The sequence below is a fragment of the Festucalex cinctus genome, chromosome 18 (assembly GCF_051991245.1).
Source record: "Festucalex cinctus isolate MCC-2025b chromosome 18, RoL_Fcin_1.0, whole genome shotgun sequence".
In the NCBI taxonomy this organism is placed as follows: domain Eukaryota; kingdom Metazoa; phylum Chordata; class Actinopteri; order Syngnathiformes; family Syngnathidae; genus Festucalex; species Festucalex cinctus.
Genome location: NC_135428.1, coordinates 6,907,542 through 6,927,759, shown reverse-complemented (window position 1 = coordinate 6,927,759; position 20,218 = coordinate 6,907,542). Strand labels below are relative to the sequence as shown.

The 20,218-nt window shown below is 41.0% G+C and overlaps 2 protein-coding genes across 3 annotated transcripts in view; one reads left to right on the top strand and one right to left on the bottom strand.

Moving 5' to 3' along the window:
• The window catches only part of npas2 (neuronal PAS domain protein 2), a 39,220-nt gene extending 30,714 nt beyond the window's left edge, over nucleotides 1–8,506 (top strand). Inside the window, exons 15-22 of one of the 2 annotated variants that reach the window (XM_077504793.1) lie at nucleotides 1,092–1,189; nucleotides 1,325–1,411; nucleotides 1,723–1,899; nucleotides 2,415–2,603; nucleotides 2,692–2,876; nucleotides 3,752–3,847; nucleotides 3,925–4,135; nucleotides 5,033–8,506. In XM_077504793.1, coding sequence (XP_077360919.1) covers nucleotides 1,092–1,189; nucleotides 1,325–1,411; nucleotides 1,723–1,899; nucleotides 2,415–2,603; nucleotides 2,692–2,876; nucleotides 3,752–3,847; nucleotides 3,925–4,135; nucleotides 5,033–5,236 — 1,247 coding nt within the window. In that variant the 3' untranslated portion in view covers nucleotides 5,237–8,506. The remainder of the gene's footprint in view (nucleotides 1–1,091; nucleotides 1,190–1,324; nucleotides 1,412–1,722; nucleotides 1,900–2,414; nucleotides 2,604–2,691; nucleotides 2,877–3,751; nucleotides 3,848–3,924; nucleotides 4,136–5,032) is intronic. The other variant, XM_077504794.1, reaches the window with a different exon arrangement.
• Nucleotides 8,507–8,794: 288 nt separating this feature from the next.
• radx (RPA1 related single stranded DNA binding protein) lies at nucleotides 8,795–19,896 on the bottom strand. Its single transcript, XM_077504795.1, is given in 16 exon segments — nucleotides 8,795–9,252; nucleotides 9,254–9,315; nucleotides 9,380–9,565; nucleotides 10,449–10,685; nucleotides 10,748–10,836; nucleotides 10,915–10,956; nucleotides 11,902–12,026; nucleotides 12,107–12,255; nucleotides 15,350–15,517; nucleotides 15,609–15,704; nucleotides 15,793–15,912; nucleotides 16,732–16,832; nucleotides 16,980–17,088; nucleotides 17,285–17,477; nucleotides 17,692–17,834; nucleotides 18,882–19,896. Coding segments are annotated over 16 exon segments (2,481 nt in total). The 5' UTR covers nucleotides 19,468–19,896; the 3' UTR covers nucleotides 8,795–9,177.
• Nucleotides 19,897–20,218: the final 322 nt, after the last annotated feature.

The window sequence follows — 20,218 nt, the reverse complement described above, 5'->3', positions numbered from 1 at the left end:
GAAACCCAATTCATGTTCTTCTTGGCTGAAATGTGATGTGTAATACATTTGGTAGAGACTGAAAGGAGATGTAATGAGACGCGGTCTGTGTGAATGGCAACAAAATAGGCACTGTTGTACACTGATTTTACAGATAAAACCTAACCTTACATGGGATTGACCCTCACTCACTATATCGAATGTTTTGCCTTCACAAACAGAATGTGCTCAGTTTTTGCTCCATTTATGGAGCTAAATGGGGGAACCAAAACACCCTTTAAAAGAATGATGAAATGCACTACAAACTACAGATGAGAATCATGAATTATTTGTAATACAATATTGCCATATTTTGCCATTAAGCAAAAGACATTATTAACACCAGGCAGGATTATGACATGATTGATGTATAGGAAGTAAACTACCTACCATGAGTCAGTATTTGTATAGCTCAATATGTTTTGCCAATCATGGCAATATTAGCAAGCCACATACTGGAAGAAAAATGTCAACAATACATGAAGGTCAATTATCACAATTTTATTTTTTTTTACTACTGATGAAACTCTTAACAAAACTAGGCACAATATTTTTCCTTCGATATATCGCAAAACAAACACGGCAATGATCAACATATTGTAACTATAGTACATACAAAATATGAAACAATACTTGTGCAACCAAAAATAAGATAAAACTTTTGAAAGTGGGTCTTAACTGCCTTTTTTTTGTTTCATGCTTACCTTCTTTTATTTAAGTGTTTAACAACGAAGTAGGTGTGCCAGTTTAATTCGTTTTAAGAGGGCATTTAAAAACAAATAGAAATATTTTAGAGATAATGCCATAGATTGACATGTCAATATGTCCCACCCTCAATTCAAATTAAGACCTATTGGTGTCAATAAAACCTGAGCATCATTGTCTTTGTAAAGGCCACTTTAAAAAAAATAATAATTAAAAAAATATTGCTCTCATATTAGATGATGACTGAGATGAAGGTATATCTTTCTGGCTTTTAATTCCAGTCACATTCTAGGAATGTAAGAATTCCGGCATTTATGAGGAGGACCACATTTCGTGACAATTCCATGTGTGATTTTTCTTCTGTGCAGCAGCAAATTCGTACACAGAGACCTGCACGCAGTCATGGCAGTCAACTTCTATTGGGACCGAGAGGACGCCTGCCAGACTCCAAGTTGGCCGTTCAAAGGTCAGTTTATACAAAGGCTAAATGTGTGTTTGGAGATTTAAAAAAAAAAAAAAAAAAAAAAGTCAGTGAGAAACAAGACAAATTCAATGGTCAAATTCATAAAACTTTCAACTTTCTATCATCTTCACCTTGTAGAATTCGACCCAAAGACAAAATTCCTTTGACCTGGTGCCGCAAATGAACCTCCCCCTTTCTCCTCCATGCAGCAAGAACACAACGATGGTTAGTGTTTAGACTTCCCTTCCTGTCATTTGTCTTCCTCTCTTTTGTTTGCATGCAGTGCTGTTAGGTCTCTTTTTGCTGCTGTGTGTGTGCGTGAAAGAACTTCCTCTCAACGGTGTACGTTGCCTCCAGGTTATAGGATTACGTGCACAAAGTCAGATGACAGCTAGCGCATTTTTCAAATTGGTGTCTGCTTTAATTGCAGCTTTGGAACGTGCAGCAGTTTGCCTCATTAGAGTTGGAAAGTCTATTTTCATGGCTATGTCATTGCATGATATTCCTCCTTTCCTACTTAAATTTTGTGTTTTCAGCCACAACAAACACAGCAGCAGCCGTCCATGTTTCAGCTGCAGCAGCCTCAGCTGGGTGTCATGAACCAGCTGAAGGAGCAACTGGAGGAAAGGACACGCATCCTGCAGGCCGACATCAAGACGCAGCAGCAGGAGCTGCATGACATCAAGGAGAAGCTTCACCTCGCTAATCTTCAGGTAACCAAATCCTCATACAAGCCTGCAACATTTATCAAGTTTCCATTGAAATTAACAGGCGATCATGGGAATATGCTATCCCTGTTGCACTGATTGTACTGCACTGGTACAAGTATGATGCACTGGTATGATGATAGCAAGAAACAAAATTATGTAACCAAAAAGCATAAAATTAGAAATACACATGAATCAAAACAAAGCATTATCTCTGCAAAGGCGGTTGATCTCCTGTATTGGATCTTGTCCGACTGTGCAGGTGCACCTAATGCTGAGGCTGGTGAGTGCACATGTCATCTGGGTTAATTAGTCGCATCATGCAATAAGCCTTCTGTTGGCTAACCTCCCTCAGTAACAGGGGAAATGGCCCCACCAAGAGGCGGCACGCAGACCTAATGACCCACATACAGTAACATTTGTGTAACAATGATTCAGTTCCCTTATGACTCATGTCAAGCCAATACTTTTCTATTGTATTCTATGAGTGAAGACTGCCATTTTCTCAATGTGTGTTGTAGATGTTGCTCCAACAGCCTATCCAAAACGAAATAGGCCAGCAGCCGCAGCAGCAGGGCCCAGGCAGGCCGACCTCACAGAGCCAATCAGGGGCTCATCAAACAGCTCTCAGGCCGAAACCACCGTCCTGCGGAGCCCACGGATCGTCCCCTCACTCGCTTCTGAGAGAAAACAGCTCCCCCTCGACACAGGTACGCACAACAATAAAATGTCTAACACAAAAGAGGCAAGGTTGATACTGTTGATTTATTTTTCTATTACTCTGATAACATTCAAAAGGTCCCACAGAGGATATCTCGGAGCAGCCAGGTGCAGTCGGTCAGTTTGCCCGTGCAGACCAACACGAGTCTGACCATGCCCTTCTATAGCAACCCCATGATGTTCTCTCAGACCAACACGAGGCCTATACAAGACGCAAACCAAAGACACACTGACAACAACTTTAGCCAAGACGGACAACTACGGTAAGAGTATATGTACCGGTATATATATATATATATTTTTTTATATATTTATTTTTAGATAAAGTATTTTTACAAATCAGAAAATTACCATAAAATGTCTTTGGCATTGCCCCCAAAAAGTTAGAAAATTAGGCAGAAAAGAAAACAAAAATAAGTAACTACAAAATGACCAAAAACAAAATTTCACAAAATTGTCAAAAATGTCAGAAAATTTGATTTAGGGTAACGAAAACCCGTACAAAAAGTATGGTAACCATTAAATGTCCCAAAACAAAAGAAATCCCAAAAATTGCCAAAGAATGTCCATAAAATTGTCAGACAATTGATAGCAAAAAAAGACAGCAAAAAAGTAAAATAAATAAATAGCTATAAAGTGTCCCAAAAAAAGTACAAAGAGAGGCAAAAATGACCCATATGTCCATAAAATTGCCAAAAATGTCAGAAATTTGACAGAAAGGCAGAAAAGTCTAAAATGTATGAAAAAAAATACACAAAACAATAAATAAATCCAAAAACGAAAGACGGAAGGTAGAAGAAAATGAATGTATTGGATGCTGCTGTCATATTTTTGTGTTCTGGTGCAGCTCTAATTAACTCTCGGGCCCTTAGTATATTAGACTGACACTAACAACACACCGTTTCCTTCATCACAATGTTCAAATGTTTTGCAGCTACAGACAACATTTTTGTTACTTATTTTGCCTAAAATGGCTCTTTTAACAATAAAGGTTGCTTTGGTTAATCGGAGGTGGGCAGATGTGGGCGTGTCTGTCAGTCCGTCACTGACGGATGCCCGGTCTGTTGATGTATATTGAAGTATACAATGTTTTCACACTCCTATACATCTGATTAAAAACTATGATTATGTCCTTTAGGATGCTCCTGAACCAGCCAATGCAGACACTGGTGCCCACGAGCAGTGGGTCCTCCCAGTCCTCCCAGCAATGCAACATGGGCATTCCCCAGACCATGTGAGCATTTTTCCCCCAGTCACCCCCTTCACCCCGGCTCTCCTGCATCTGACCCGTTGACCGCTCCCTCCCTACAGATACACGTTGGATCAGCAGATCATCGCTCCCTCGTTCCCCATGCAACAGGTCAACTGCAACGCCGTGCTCGTGCCCTCTCAGGTGTTCACATCGCCTATCATGATCCCGCACAACAGTTTCATCTCGCACCAGTCGCAGCAAAGCTATCAGGCTCAGCCTCAAGCCTCCCAGCACTCCCTGCATCTGCAGCAGCCCCAGCAGTTCTTTCAGGTGTGTGTGTGAAGCTCAGCCATCTTAAGACTGTTATTGATCTGTTGAATAATCTTATTGTGGCTTTGCATTTGCTTAAAGCAGCTCTAGTGTTACCATAGCAACAGGGTCTCAGCAGGCTGTTTAGCAGGAGATCTGCATTTTCTTTAACCATAGCACCAAATATCATTTAGATTGAGTGATACACACCAGGCAATAATTTTGCCTTTGCAGTTTTAATAATGTTTATATCTTATTTACAACATTCCTAAGTATGATAAAATCCAATCACAATAAGAGTAGATTAATAAATTTTTGATGGTATCAATAAAAAGTGAGCTTCTAAAGGCACTGGATCTCATTAAACTTTGCAGCTAATATAGCAGCAGCTATGAGTGCAGCATAATTATTTTTTTCATGACGTAACAAAAATATCCAACTAGTATGGGTATGAATATGAAATGTACAATATTTTTAGTGCAATTGAATGAGAAACTGTGTTCAAAGTTTTGACTTTCCTCTTTTTTGTTTACACTTTGAAAACAATTCATATCAGTAATCATAAGAAAAAAACATTTCTCACCATTTTAATCTTCATGTTTCATAATCTAGAGCATTGGAATCAACAACTATTGGCTGAAATTGGCTATCCTATATATGGACGCATGTATGGCTAGCTATATATATTTTTTTGTTAAATTGTTATTTATTTAATAATAATTAAAAAAAAGACTATCCTTTAATGACTAGTTCGCCCGTCAGTGAGTTCTATCCAGAAGAAACCGATTTAACACATACAATACAAATTCACTTGTCACAATTTACAGGTTGTTACAATAAATTTGAACTGTAAACATTCATTATTCGAAAGGCCTGATGTGCAATGGGCTGCTGACTTGAGTGTTCTGTGTTTTGCAGATGACTCAAGGACTTGTGCACAGTGGATCGACTCCAGCATTCTTACACACCGCCAACATCCCACAGCAAAGCACTGTGGGATACATCCAGCAGCAGCAGCCAGCGCCACAAACACAACAGCCACAGCCACAACAAAGACAATACCAACATTCCCAAAACCAGAATGCTAATGTTTCAGACTTTAGGAATATGCTAACGCGGTAGCACCGTGGAACGTGGGAGAGTGCTGAGTTCTGCGGCCTGTCGTTGCCGTTGGAAGTCAAACTTGGCGGGAAAACTGATGCGAGCGGTCTGAACATTTGATGTGAAGCTGCTCGCCCCCCACGAGGACGTGCCGGAGCGAAACGGCGACGGGAAGCGGACCTGAGGAATGTGACGATGAGAGGCGGGGCCTTTCATCAGCAGCCTGCGACACGCTCAAGCCGTCATTGAAACGAGTGAATTTATCACCGCTGAGGACGCCACTTTCATTTCGCAAGTGTCTTGTTTGCACTTTTGGCACCATGCCCCACCCAAGAGTAGGATACAGTATTTATTTTTGCCTATACATTTAATATTAAATGTTCCCTCTAACCAGTGGCTTCACAGTGAGATTATTTTCCCGACAACCTCTTTCCCACTTAGATGAGCTGGATGTCAAACCCCAAGGGTATGTTTATCTAAATAATACAAACACGCATCAAGGTTTTGTTTGAACAAAGAAGGGCTTCTTTAACAGCCGTCTCATGACACGACACCTCCGATGAGCCCTGCAGCACCACAGCTCGCTTGTCAACAACTAAATGGCGGAGGGTGGGTTGTCTAATGTGCCTTTTAAACATGCTACTAGTACCATGGTGCAGTTCCAATGTTGTGTCTGACTACGGCTTTAAAATCCTGCTCAGGTCCATTTGGAATACAAAGTTTATTTTCATTGATAGTCATTTATATTCCCCCCCCCCCACACATTAGATTGAAAATAATATACATTTAGATTTGTATTGGAGAATATATATAGATGTATGTATATTGGATGCCTTTTTCAACCTTAACTTGCCCCTACCAATCAATTTAAGCACTAGCAGCAATGATATCATTATTATATTCACTAATTTATTTGCTGAATACATTTGTTGACAAACAACTGACATGGGATTCAGAAAGCAGTTTTGTATGTTGAGATTATAATTCATTTTAATGTTTATGCAGGAATTGATGGGTCACCACTGGTCTTAAAGTCTTAGACAAACTTCATTGCATTTAATAAAAAAAAAAAAAAATCCAGCCACAATAACAAAGTAACAGACTGATGTGCTGTCTAAAAACATTTAGTTATGAACTATATGCTGCAACATACTGATAGATTTTACCATGAAGTTAAGCTCTGACAGTCAAAAATCGTCGGAAATATACAAGTGTATGTTTGTAAATTGTATTTTTCACTCCAAACAATTAGAAATTTTACAAAAAGTGTGCCTTTGCAAAGATATTCATGCTTATTAGTAGGGGTGTCAAAATGAGTGTGTTAATTTTGAGTTAATTTAAATTTCCTTTAATGCCACTAATTTTTTTTTAATGCTCAATTAATGACCACCCCTTACTTGAAAATCCTGTACTGGGGGAATTACACTTGCAACACAGCAAACATACCCACGTCAAAATTAAGCAGTAATAAATTTAATAATAATAATATATATATTTGTGGAGATTGGGGTCACGTTGTATTTTACAAGTTTAAAAATGTGCAGAAATTCACAAGTTACTTCATGCTAAAGATTTCTTTATGTGAAAAGAAAAATGCAATGAGCTGTCACCGTCTTACAAATGCAATTATGCCATCTAGTGGCAGAAAAATTACCTCAACACAAATCAATATCACACTCACTTTTTAATTTTACTGAATTATTAAATTACTGTATCAATGACTAAAAGGTGCAACCATATTTCTATTAGTTTAATCTTTTTTTTTTTTTACCACTTTTATGTTAACAAGAATATGAAAAAAATATTTTATTGTACATTTAGAACAGATATAAAATTTGCAATTAATCGTGAGTTAACTTTTGACGTCATGCGGTTAATTATGATTAAAAATTTTAATTGCCCGACACCCCTACTTATTAGTCCACAATAGTCCGTTGAAAACTTTAAATCAGCAAATATAGTGTACTCATTTACCAGTATGTTTATACTTTGCTAGTTACAAACGTATCTTTGTAAAGGCTGACTGCAACAGCAAGTGCAAGTGTAACTTATCAGTCACGAGTAAAAAAAATTACATAGAAAAATAAACGACAGGTTGGTGAGTGTACGTGCACAATGGCAGCGTATCAGAGAGAAGCTGCAGAGATGAACAGCTGCTAATTACCAGAAAATCTAACTTTTTTTTTTTTTTTTTTTTTTTTAAGTCACTTACAAGTCTTTCAGTTATTTTTTGTTGAAGGATGCCTCTTTGCAACATGCTCAACTGCCTGTCAGTTTTTACCCCAAATTGTCAGTTTCCATTTGAGCACGTTTTTTCTGCAGTGGTTGAGCACCACAGAAGAAGAAAACAGGCCCAGTAGCTACTATTTGAATATGTGCAATGTCCCTTTGAGAATGTTAATTTATGCTGTATATTTACAATGTTTCACTACAGATGTGTAAAGAAGATGTATATATTATGCCACTAATGGTACTTTGTAAATTATATTTTTGTAGTTACCCTGACATTCCTCCAGGCGGAAAACACAATTATTCCTTTTACAATGATTACAGCTTTGAGAGTTGGGAATGTGGTGCGGCCTTTTTTTTTTGATGGTCCAGGGAGGTTTCAACATCCTGTGGTTGACCCATGACTTTCTGGTTTAGAAGCTTAAGCAGTGCCATGCGATACATTTGTTACGATAATAGCAGTCATGAAGCATAATGACATTTACTATCAAGCTGTTGTTCATCCATGATGAAGAAGCAGGTGATGGGGAGTTGGAGCCTCAACTGAGCCGATAAACGTGTACCCTTCGGTCCAAATATTATTTGCCTTGCATTGATGTTAAATACAATATCTTACTTGTGACTGACTCATCAACGAGTTGACACAGTGACGTTGAATCTGCTTTGTGAACCCGCCCTTCGCCACCTGATATCTGGATGTAAACGATTCAGCCCTCATTGGTTCAGTTTGTAAATATTCAGCACTAAATGGGTGCGGTTTCAAAAACCAACCCTCACTTTTAGCTTCATGGGCTTGTTCCATTAAGTGTCGATGTTATTGAAGGTTTTGTCGTGATTTTTCAAGTGACACTTTCCATTTGTATGTGAGAAAATGAAGGCCAGAAGCTGAGGAACACGAACCTGCGACACAGCCATTGCTGCCGTTTCAGTGCAGAAAACACAGTGAATATATTGTATATTAGAATGTACAAAAACACTAGATGATATAGTTTATTTTCTATGTGTATAGAATACATATGTATGTTACCTGATTTTAAATTAAAGTAATTTTGTAACAGATAATGAAGTGTCTTATTAGTGGAGGTGAGGCTTTGTTGTGTTGGTGTTGCACAGTCGCTTGTATGTATTTTCCTCCCCCTGTATTTACCACTGAAATAAGCTTTAAAAAAATATTGTTAACATTGTTTAAAACATAACAAATTAAGTTTACAACCTAAAATATATTGATATTAATTATGTTATATTGAATTATTTATAAATCAGCCTGGTTATTGTGGAATATTTGCAAATAAATATTTTCAAACATACAGTATGCATTGTGATTGTGCGAACAAAACAAATGGGACACTGTTAGCCTCGAAAGTTGCCAGTCCAGACATTATAAACACTAACATGCGTATTTATTTCAATATATTTGCATGTTTATGTTGAAATCACATTGAGGATTTGCCTTCTATTGTGCGTTAGTGAGACCGAGTGCACGGCGCTGTCTTTGAGACAGACTGTTTTGATTTTGAATTTCTAATTTGATGGGAAACAAAATGTTTAAAATAAAATTCAACAGTAAAGATTTACTGGTAGGTAAATCTATTAGACAATAAGCACAATTAAAAGTAGCAAAGTTGTTCATTGTGTGTCCATTTAGGATGTGTTATATTGCTGTTGTTCAAAATAAGCTACGATTAATAATGTGCAAGAAAAATGCTCGAGAGCAGTGAATGTCTTTTAAACTGCTACACAAGAGAAACTTCAGTCACTTTGTACACTTTGCTAATCAGTACCTCCACCTCCTCTCCACCAAGGTGACAAAATGTCCAAGACACACACCAAATGCGTGCCCTCCAGCTCGCCGGCAGTCGCCACGATGTCCTCTGGGAGATCAAATTCTAGATGTCATTGTGATGCTAAATAACTCGGTAGCGGGCTGAATTTTACCTGGTCTGTGGTGTGACTGCTCACTGCGGCTTGAGGTGACACCGCCCAAAGGGCAGAGGAAACCAGAAGAGAGACAAGACAGCATGGTGTTGTCATGACGACCCAGAGGAAGCCCTACGGCTCTATGCTCGCTGGAGCGCACAATGGGTAAAAATGCTGCGTCGACAGCGATTTGCCTGTTTATACCTGTCAAAACACATTTTTAAAAATAAAGGTAAAGCATGTGTATTGATTCATGATAACCACACACTAAAACATTCATTAAATCCTGTTTCCTGGTGACTCACTGATGACTCAAACACGCCAAACTAAAGGTCAATTTGTCTGGTCTGAAACTATTTGGAAGAAATTACGTCCTTCCAGTTGATGTTGCCTCTGAGTATTTTCCCCTTCAGAAAATTGCACTAAGTTCTCCATTTGAATTGTGCAGCTATTTTCTAACCACAGACATGTGAAGTGAACCACTAGTCCAATGTGCTGCCTTGCCTTGTTTCATTCAGGCATTGAAAAATAACAACAAAGACTCATTAGTGGTTATATGTTAAATGTAGTCAAGTGTTTATGAAATAACAGCAGTCTGAGAATTCTAAATTTAAAGGGGAAGTCATCCTTAAACATTTCTTGGCAATAATGTTACACGTGACCTCACTATACTAAACATGACATTCTGATTAATATTACATTTGTGTGAAATGAGTTAAGAAGCACAATCCAGCTGTTTTTATCCATCTCAGGGGGCGGCCATTTTGCCACTTGCTGTCGACTGAAGATGACCACAGGTGCTCAGGGATCAGGCAACGACCAATCACAGCTCACCTGTTTTCTGAAGCTGAGCTGTGATTGGTTGTTACCTGAGACATGAGCAACTGTGATGTCATTTTCACTTGACAGCAAGTGGCAAAATGGCCGCCTTCTGATATTGATAAAAAACTGCTGATTTTGCTGCTTAACTCATATTCCACTAACGCTATATTAACCAGAATACAGTAGTTAGACGAGTGATGACAGATATAACATATTATTGTCAAGAAATTTCTTTGGAGGTTGACTTCCCCTGTAATACTCTTACCTAATATGGTAACTTGGTAGTAGCCCGGGCAAACGGTGACTGGGAGTACATCGGCTGACTGTTCTGGTGTCCAGCGCATGGGATGCAGGTTGCTCCACCGCAGGAGGGCATTCTTGTCATCCAAGTTGAAACTTCGAGAAATGCTGTCATGATGAAGAGCGCCGTGATGCAAATGCACAGAGATTTCTTGTCGTTGCTCCGACCACCCGCTGCTCTCCCAGGATAGCATATCGTGGCCTGGTGGAAACAAATTCACGTTTAAAATCTGTGCATCATAATAAAGTAGTTCACAATTCAACCTTCATGTGGGTGCAGACGCTGTTGCTGTGATTCCAAATCTCCTTCATCCTCTTGCAGCTCTTTTTCTACTTCTGCATTTCTGGCTCCTCTGTAAAAGCAGACACCTCAGATGAGCATTGTAGAAGTAGATTGCTTGCGTTAACGTTAGTAGCAGCATCACTCTTACCGTTTTGCCGGCACGCTGCTCACAGAACTCTCCTCTATACTTCTGGGAAAAATATTTGCTTAAATGAATTCATTAAATTGATTTCTCCACTACTATTCACTATATAGATGGATTTAAAAAAAAATAGAATATTGTGGAAAATGTATTTCAATTCAAAAAGTGAAACATATGACATATAATACACATATATTTTTTATATACAATTTTGATAATTATAGCAAACACAAACCTAAACGTCATTCTCTCAAGAAATTAGAAAAAGCGGACCCCGCAATTTTGGGGGATATGGACCAGATAGCGAATAGCGAAACTACCGAAAAATACCGAAATACCCATTAAAATGTATTAGGGGAAAAATGAATAATCCCCCAAAAATTATATATTTATTTAAAAAAAAAAAATAAAAAAAATAAAAACGCTAATAAACACTCAATATATTTCCATGAATAAACGGGTAACTGGGGGGGAATAAGCAACCACCTCCACCACAAAAAAAAAAAAAACTAAATTAAAAATAATGAAAACAATTGGGGAAAACATGAGAATGTTGGGGTCCATTGTATTACATAACCAAATTATTTAATATAATATTATAATATTCAAATTTATTGGCAAACACCTATACAAAGTGGCAGCAAGAGCGATATCCACTTAAAAGTACTGGTAAATGTGAACAAAATCTTCTGACAAATTTTGTTTTGATTCATGAGCTATGCTTGAGTTTGCAAACAGTCGCAGCATTTGCACTGAAAGTGAACATTGTTTGCCCTGTACGACAACAATTTACAGATACATATCTTTTTCTTTTGTGCTCTCAATCAGCCCGCAGGATGGCTTCCAAGAAAGCAAAACGTGCAAGTGACTGTATTTTTTAGGAAGCCCTGGATTTCGTTTAAAAAAATATCACTTTAGCTCGCAAACATTTCAGTTGGTATACAGTCTCGAAATTGGTGAACCAAGGTTCCACGCTGCATACAAATATCATACCTTGTTTTCATCGTCCTTTTCCTTCTCACGAATGTTTGTTCAGATGAGGCCGATGCAGAATTGACTGACAAAGTTGCATCTAACACACCTGATACGGCATGATCACCTGTGGAAACATCTGACACCTGCGGAAAACAAAGTATTTCTCTCGAGTCAATAAAAATCACATTGCTTTAGGGCGATTTTAAAGAATGTATCATTCCACCTTGGCCTCAAGGCCCTGTGGCTCGGTCGTGCTTGATTTTTCCACGTATCTGACAGCCATGATCTGACCTTGAATGGCAACTTTTTTATGCTCTCTATACTGCAGGGTCTCCAATTCCTTCTTCAAGTCAGAAGCAGCGACAAGAGGAACTTGCTCGGTCGAGGAAACATTTAATAAGACAAAAGTCACAATAGACAACCACCAAATGAATAATGTATGAAGATAAGGGTGAAGCATATTCATCATTTTGCAAACACTGCATGCTTGAGGTTATTGCACATGCTATCTGATCTTAATGTTATCTGATTCCTTCTATCTAGAACAAGAAGAAGTTAATTATTTCACAATTAATGAAACAGTAGCAGGCAGTTTGTGGCGTCATTTTCGTACAACCCTTCTCGAGCGTTATTTTGCCGTGAATGGCTCTGATTGTTTAATTAGAGGAGCGAGAAAATGCCGCGTTTCCTTGTAGACATTACTAGCGGGTATGAATAACACAAATGTGCACTTTTAGGATGCTGGGCGATAGAAACGTGCACGCCTTCTACTCAAGAGCATATTAGCTTAGCGGTCGATTAGCATCACAAACACATGAATTAGATAGGGAATTACCGGTCACTGCTGAAGAAGGAGTCCTATCGGGCCTTTTTGGCCTGTCGGACTCCGGAGGCAGCTGACAGGTACCGGATGGCCAAGCGGAACGCGGCTTCGGCGGTTGCTGAGGCAAAAACTCGGGCATGGGAGGAATTCGGTGGGGCCATGGAAAACGACTTCCGGACGGCTTCGAGGAAATTCTGGTCCACCATCCGGCGTCTCAGGAGGGGAAAGCAGTGCACCGTTAACACTGTTTATAGTGGCGATGGGGTGCTGCTGACCTCGACTCGGGACGTCGTGAAGCGGTGGGGGGAATACTTCGAAGACCTCCTCAATTCCACCAACCCGTCTCCTTTTGAGGAAGCAGAGTCTGGGGACTCTGGGGTGGGCTCTCCTATCTCTGGGGTCGAAGTCACTGAGGTGGTTGGAAAGCTCCTCGGTGGCAGGGCCCCGGGGGTGGATGAGATCCGCCCGGAGTTCCTAAAGACTCTGGATGTTGTGGGGCTGTCGTGGTTGACACGCCTCTACAACATCGCGTGGACATCGGGGACAGTGCCTCTGGATTGGCAGACCGGGGTGGTGGTCCCCCTTTTTAAGAAGGGGGACCGGAGGGTGTGTTCCAACTACAGAGTGATCACACTCCTCAGCCTCCCTGGTAAGGTCTATTCAGGGGTGCTGGAGAGGAGGGTCCGTCGGGAGGTCGAATCTCGGATTCAGGAGGAGCAGTGTGGTTTTCGTCCTGGCCGTGGAACAGTGGACCAGCTCTACACCCTCCGCAGGATCCTCGAGGGTGCGTGGGAGTTCGCTCAACCAGTCCACATGTGTTTTGTGGATTTGGAGAAGGCGTTCGACCGTGTCCCTCGGGGAGTTCTGTGGGGGGTGCTTCGGGAGTACGGGGTGCCGGGCCCCTTGATACGGGCTGTTCGGTCCCTGTACGACCGTTGCCAGAGTTTGGTCCGCATTGCCGGCAGTAAGTCGGATTCGTTTCCGGTGAGGGTTGGACTCCGCCAAGGTTGCCCTTTGTCACCGATTCTGTTCATAACTTTTATGGACAGAATTTCTAGGCGCAGCCGAGGCGTGGAGGGGTTCCGGTTTGGTGGCCTCAACATTGCATCTCTGCTCTTTGCAGATGATGTGGTGCTGTTGGCTTCATCAGGCCGGGGCCTTCAGCTCTCACTGGAGCGGTTCGCAGCCGAGTGTGAAGCGGCTGGGATGAGGATCAGCACCTCCAAATCCGAGACCATGGTCCTCAGTCGGAAAAGGGTGGAGTGTCGTCTTCAGGTCGGGGATGAGATCCTGCCCCAAGTGGAGGAGTTCAAGTATCTTGGGGTCTTGTTCACGAGTGAGGGTGGGATGGAGCGGGAGATCGACAGGCGGATCGGTGCAGCGTCTGCAGTGATGCGGACTCTGTATCGGTCCGTCGTGGTGAAGAAAGAGCTGAGCCAAAAGGCAAAGCTCTCCATTTACCGGTCGATCTACGTTCCAACCCTCACCTATGGTCACGAGCTGTGGGTCGTGACCGAAAGAACGAGATCCCGGATACAAGCGGCCGAAATGAGCTTCCTCCGCAGGGTGTCCGGGCTCTCCCTTAGAGATAGGGTGAGAAGCTCGGTCATCCGGGAGGGACTCAGAGTCGAGCCGCTGCTCCTCCGCGTTGAGAGGAGCCAGCTGAGGTGGCTCGGGCATCTGGTTCGGATGCCTCCTGGACGCCTCCCTGGGGAGGTGTTCCGGGCATGTCCCACTGGCGGGAGGCCCCGGGGACGACCCAGGACACGCTGGAGAGACTATGTCTCTCGGCTGGCCTGGGAACGCCTCGGGATCCCGCCGGAGGAGCTGGTTGAAGTGGCTGGGGAGAGGGAAGTCTGGGTTTCCCTCCTGAAGCTGCTGCCCCCGCGACCCGACCCCGGATAAGCGGAAGAAGATGGATGGATGGATTACCGGTCACGGTAAAATAAACACCGCGGATTGTTGATCTTGGCCAAACAATACGCGACCGCTTCAGTATTAACCAACCACCGTCGCCGCCACACGACAAAGCTCACTCCCACTTTGTTCCTCACATATTGACACGGTTCACAAGCATATTACGTTTACCTTTATCTGACCATAAGCGTGGATTTTAAACAAAGAAGGGCCAAAACATGCCTTGTGAAAATTAAACTCCACTAAAAAAAAATAACAAAAAAAAAAAAACTAGCCACCAGAGGGTGCTAGAACTGCACAAATGGAAATCAACCTGATTTATTTTATTTTTTAAAGATGTGCGTCTTATAATATTGTGACACGGCGACGACGATATATTGTGGCAGTTTTAACATCACGATATCTCGATATTGCCATTATTGTTGCATCCCTACTTACAAGTATAGTTTTTTTTCCCCCAGTCTGGCCCAAATACTCTGTTCCACTCACTGAATGCTGAGAAATGCTAAAGTAAGAAATTAATTGAGAGGGCTATTTTCACTTTTCACTGCAGTTTTTGGAATGTAATGCCAGTGAATGTCGGGGGATTGTAGTCTGAACTATGAACTTTCATAAAAAATAATAATGTTTCCTCATTGTTAATAATTTACACAATGAAAATGAAATGAAAGCTTTTTGAATTTTGGAAAGAAAAAAAAAGTGATATAAATAGAACAGTAACTTCACCGGAGGTCTCTGCCACAGGCTGGGTGAATGTGCGCGGAGCATGTGGGTAGCAATAATGGCCACCAACAACCGCCTTATCGAGCACCATGTAGTCCTTCAGAGTCTTGTTCCGCTGCATGAGGCTCATCACTGTGGGGTCATTCTTGTATGGTTTACCCTTATGGTAGCCTGTTACGGTGACAAAGTTCAAACCGCATTGAACATCTCATCTTCCCTATAGCTACAGACAGATGACATTTAAGATTTGAGCTGTGCTAACCTGTAATGAAAATCTCGGTCTCACAGCTACTGGTGAGGTAAGGCAAGGAGCCTTCCACTTGACACACTCGCATCTGAGTGCACACCAGGTAAGCCACTGAGGGAGACAGAAGATGATGTTTTAAGCAAACTAAGATGCAGATTTGCTTTAGAAGTCAGTAGAGGTATCATATGAGGGGTTTTACATGGGCATATACTGCCAAAGATTTCTGGCTGGGAGGAGGAAAACAATTCCAGGACAAAGGGGTGCTCCGATGTTCCATCTATTGCATGGACCCAGCGGAACGACCAGTACTTCTCAGGGCCTGCAAAAAGTGAGCAAGGTCAATCTAATAGCAAGTCTAAAATACAAGGGATCAATGATTTATAATGGCCCTGACCAGGGTTTTTATAATTTGGGAATTTTCATTTTAGTTAGTTTTTATTTGGTTTTGCTTTTTAAATTTAGTTAGTTTAAATAGTTTTCAGGGTGGTTCTGTTCTGTTTTATTTAAAAAAAAAAAAAGTTTAGTTTTAGTTAAGTTTCAGTACTAGTTTTTTTTTTTTTTTAAATGTGTATTACTTGTGCACAATATTTAACAATCAACATGGTAAAATGGAAAAAAGTAACACATTTCGTACCTAGCGCTTCTATGTGAAACACTTTCAAACATCTTTATTTAGGTTAATATCAAAATAAATATACTTAAAATCACATTTTAAATCATCCCCAGAGGTTCATGTATTAAAATAATTACCAAAGACTAAAACGAAGGACATTTTTGCTCTAACTATAGTTAGTTTTAGTTAGTTTTGTAAACATAAAATGTAGTTTCAGTTAGTATTTTTGTTTTAATTTCATTTCGTTAACGAAATTGCTTTTTGAATTTCTGTTTTTTCGCTCGTTTTGGTTTACTAAAATAACCTTGGTCCTGACATATAAACTTTTGAGGTTACGAACGGTGCTTAGTGATCTTGTTTGCAGAGGTGAGTCAAAGGTTCCAAATGAGATATAAATATGGGTTACACTGCCAGCATAAGAACGGAACAGCATTTTAAATGACTGAATTCATGTTTTTCTCACCTGCATGTCTACAGAGTGCGTGTGATCAAATGTATTTATTTGCTAGGTTTGGGAGCTCTCACCTGAGTTGCCTTTTCCCTTTATTCTTTCAACACGACCAACAAATGTTACCAAACCGATGATGTCACAAACAGCGTTGTTGGCAAGTGTCTCAATCGCTGATCTGGGGATATTGAAAATGAAATTAATCATGGTTCACAACATGGTAAAAAAAATAAATAAATACAAATAAATTGCATTTGCACATTCCCCAAAAATGCACATGTAGGACTTAATTGCAAGACGGCTGGATGATTTGAGGTCAAATCACCTTGTGGCGAAGCGATAGGACACATTAGGTAATGACCACTGAGGATGGACATTCTTAGGTGGCACCACGGTGATAAGAGAAGTTGGGTTGCGAGCGTTCAGGCAGATTTCTGAGAGAAAGACGTTAGAACTGTGAGATCACAAATGACAGCATTGAATTTTCTATCATTGTCCTTAAAAAATAAATATTATTGTTATTAATATGAATTTTAAAAGTCCTTGGTAGGGAACCACTGCTTTGGGGTCAACAAATGAATCCTCACATACTCGAAACAGTATCCAGTTTAAACGTAATGTAATACATACCAATGGAGGTAAACGTCTTGATTCCATAATGGTCCATTTGTGGGCGTGAGCGATTTGAGTAACTCAACTTAAGAGCGTAATTCTGGATGTACAACACCGTCCCAACATTGAGCGAGTTGTAAAACTGTGGACAGAGCTCGTTCCAAAGCACAAGAGACATGATGCCACTCTGGTCAGCAACTTCAAAATATGCCTGAAAGAACATTAATGAAAGTCAGACGGGGACTGGAGGTTACATCTATAGAGCAGGAGTTCGCTAACATTTTGGGTCCAGAGCCCCGTACAGGAGAGAAATACTTTCAAGGACCCAAGACGAAAGGACATAAAAATTACTTCAGTGACCGCCCCCAGGGATCCGTGGACGGAACCCAATTTGTGAACCACTGCATTATTGGGTTTAAACTTACCTGGTAGGGGAAATCGATCTTGGATCCGAACTTGCCATAATAGCGCAATCTGGATTTCTGTATTATCTTCACCAAGAGAGGGAGCGGTTTACATGTTTTTCTGAACACTGATTCCAGGTTATTAATAAGAGAGATCCTGTTCACTGTTGGACAAGAGAACATTGGAGGACATTAACGCAACGTGTAGGCAGGGAATAGTTAAGGTGGGGAGGTGGAGGGGAATATAATACATTTCTACATTTCGCATACACTTATTCTGGTTATAAATCAGATTAGAATGACTGAGCCTAGTTTCACATGTTGATTTGGTGTATTCCAGATTTAAAATTGGGACCTGGCTGGCACTCTGGACTTTTGGAAATGACAAATTCAAAAGCATGTCTGGGAAAAAATGTTTATCAGTTTTCCAAGCCAATATCCATGAATGTCTTGTTTTGCTTTAAACGCAACTATTTGTATGCTTTGATGGAGGACTAAAGAAATCCAAGGTGTTTGCATTTGAATAGCTGAAACTTGAGGATTTTAACATTTTAAAAACAAGAACAAACCAATTTCACTTCCTGTTCCTTCCCATTTTGTGTCCTGTCATGTTTCAGTTCTATGGGGTTGGGCTTTAGTTTGCATTTTGGGTGTGCATGTTGTCTTTTGTCTGGTTAGTGTTTTTGATATGTGTTCCTTGTCTTGTCATGTGTAACCATGTCCACCTGTGTGTGTCTTCCCTGCCCCGTATGTTGACCAATCAGTGCCCTCAGCCACCTGTGTCTCACCCAGGTGTGTCTTCTTGCGTCAGCCAGTTAGTGTATGTGTAGTCTGTTGTGTTTGTGCAGTCTGTGTGGGTGCATTGTTGCTGTCATGGTTCTATTTGTTCCTGGGCTTCAGTTAAGCCAAATTACTGTATTTGTTTTCTCTTGTTTTGTACTTTAACTAGTACCTGGATTGCCTTTTTGTTTTTGTCTAATTAAACAACTCCTTTTTGAGCACATCTCCCTCCTTGCACTTGGGTCCTTACATGTCCAAAAAGCTTACATGCAAGAATATTTTTGTGTTCAGTGTTGTCATTGGACTTAATAAGGCTATTTATGCTTTACTGTCATTGTGTTTTACTTTGAGGATGATCATTTGCTCAATTTGAGTCTCCCCTACTTCTTTATGATTACTCGAGCAGCATGACAGTGAACGCAGCACCTCACCATCCAGCACAGGGTGACGCGAGGAAGGCGCCGAGATCCACATGTCCCCTTCAGGATATTCATTGTTCCAAAGAGACAGGTAGTGTTTGCGACTCAGCTGGAGAGGGCTGTCGCTCTGGAGCAAGGTGCCCCTCTCCATGCCACTGTTGACTAGCACGGGCAGTGAGCTGACATCCCGAATGTGAGACAGCACCGTCGATTTGCCCGAGGTGCACATTAACTTCTCGATGCTGATATAGCCGTGACCCACTCTGCGCTCGTTGTAAACAAAAGAGCACTGTGTGATGATGATGTCCGAGCCTGTCCTGAGGTTGTTGCTGTGAACCACGTGATTTAAACTTTGGTGAAGGGAGCATTTGGCCCGCCACACTCCATCGGTGACAGTCACGTCGTAGGAGTAGTTCTCCCGCGACTCTCCTTTACTTTGTTCGCTCAAGTAGCGCTGAAGTGTGACGACAGCGACACTAGCCTCCGCCTCACTTTCCTCTGTTGGTTGTAGATATCGTCCGGTCGATAACTGCGCCATTGTCCTCCGAAGAAAAGATGGTCGAGGAATGCAAGTCGACGTTGATGCGGCATCATCCATCGCGGAAAGTTCATCCAACAAATTGTACAATGTAGTCTTGAAAACTAGCGCACGTTAGCTAAAGGATGTCTTCCAATTGGCGAAATGGTGCCGCCGTGAGAAACCACATATTTATGATAAACCACTGGGTAAGTTATTACTACAACCACCAATTAAAAAAGACAAAACTTCTTTTGTTCATTTACCAACTCGCGAACGGTGTTACATCGCTAGCAAAGTGGCTAACGCGCCTTTGGGTGCTATTTGATTGCGTCACTATTAAAACTGAAGTCGGCAAACGTTCACAAAATAAATAGTCCACATCCTATAGTTATTACGACCTCTAGGCGACGTTTTGGTCCGGTGGTACTAGCTAGAAGGGGGTCGCGCACGAGAAATGCTTCCTTCAAATTGCCCGCTCGCTTGACAGACGGCAGTTGGGAGAGTCGGACGATGATGACGTCAGCTACGCGACAAATGAACTTCTGTAGTTCCAGATGTGCATTTGTAGTTCATTTCCTGTAGTCCCATTTTTGGATGGAATAGCTCAAAACACGTTAAATCATATTCTTATTAAATGTATCAATTGTTTAGCTATTTTTAAAATATATTATTGGGTTCAATTTTCAGCTGAAAAGACCATGTCACAAAGCACTATGTAAGTGGTGCATAGGCCATTCACAGAACTCTTTGCTGCGTAATAAACCGTGAAAGTAGCTATTTTTGCATGTGTATTAAACAGATGCCGTATTTGGAGCATCAAGATGGTGCA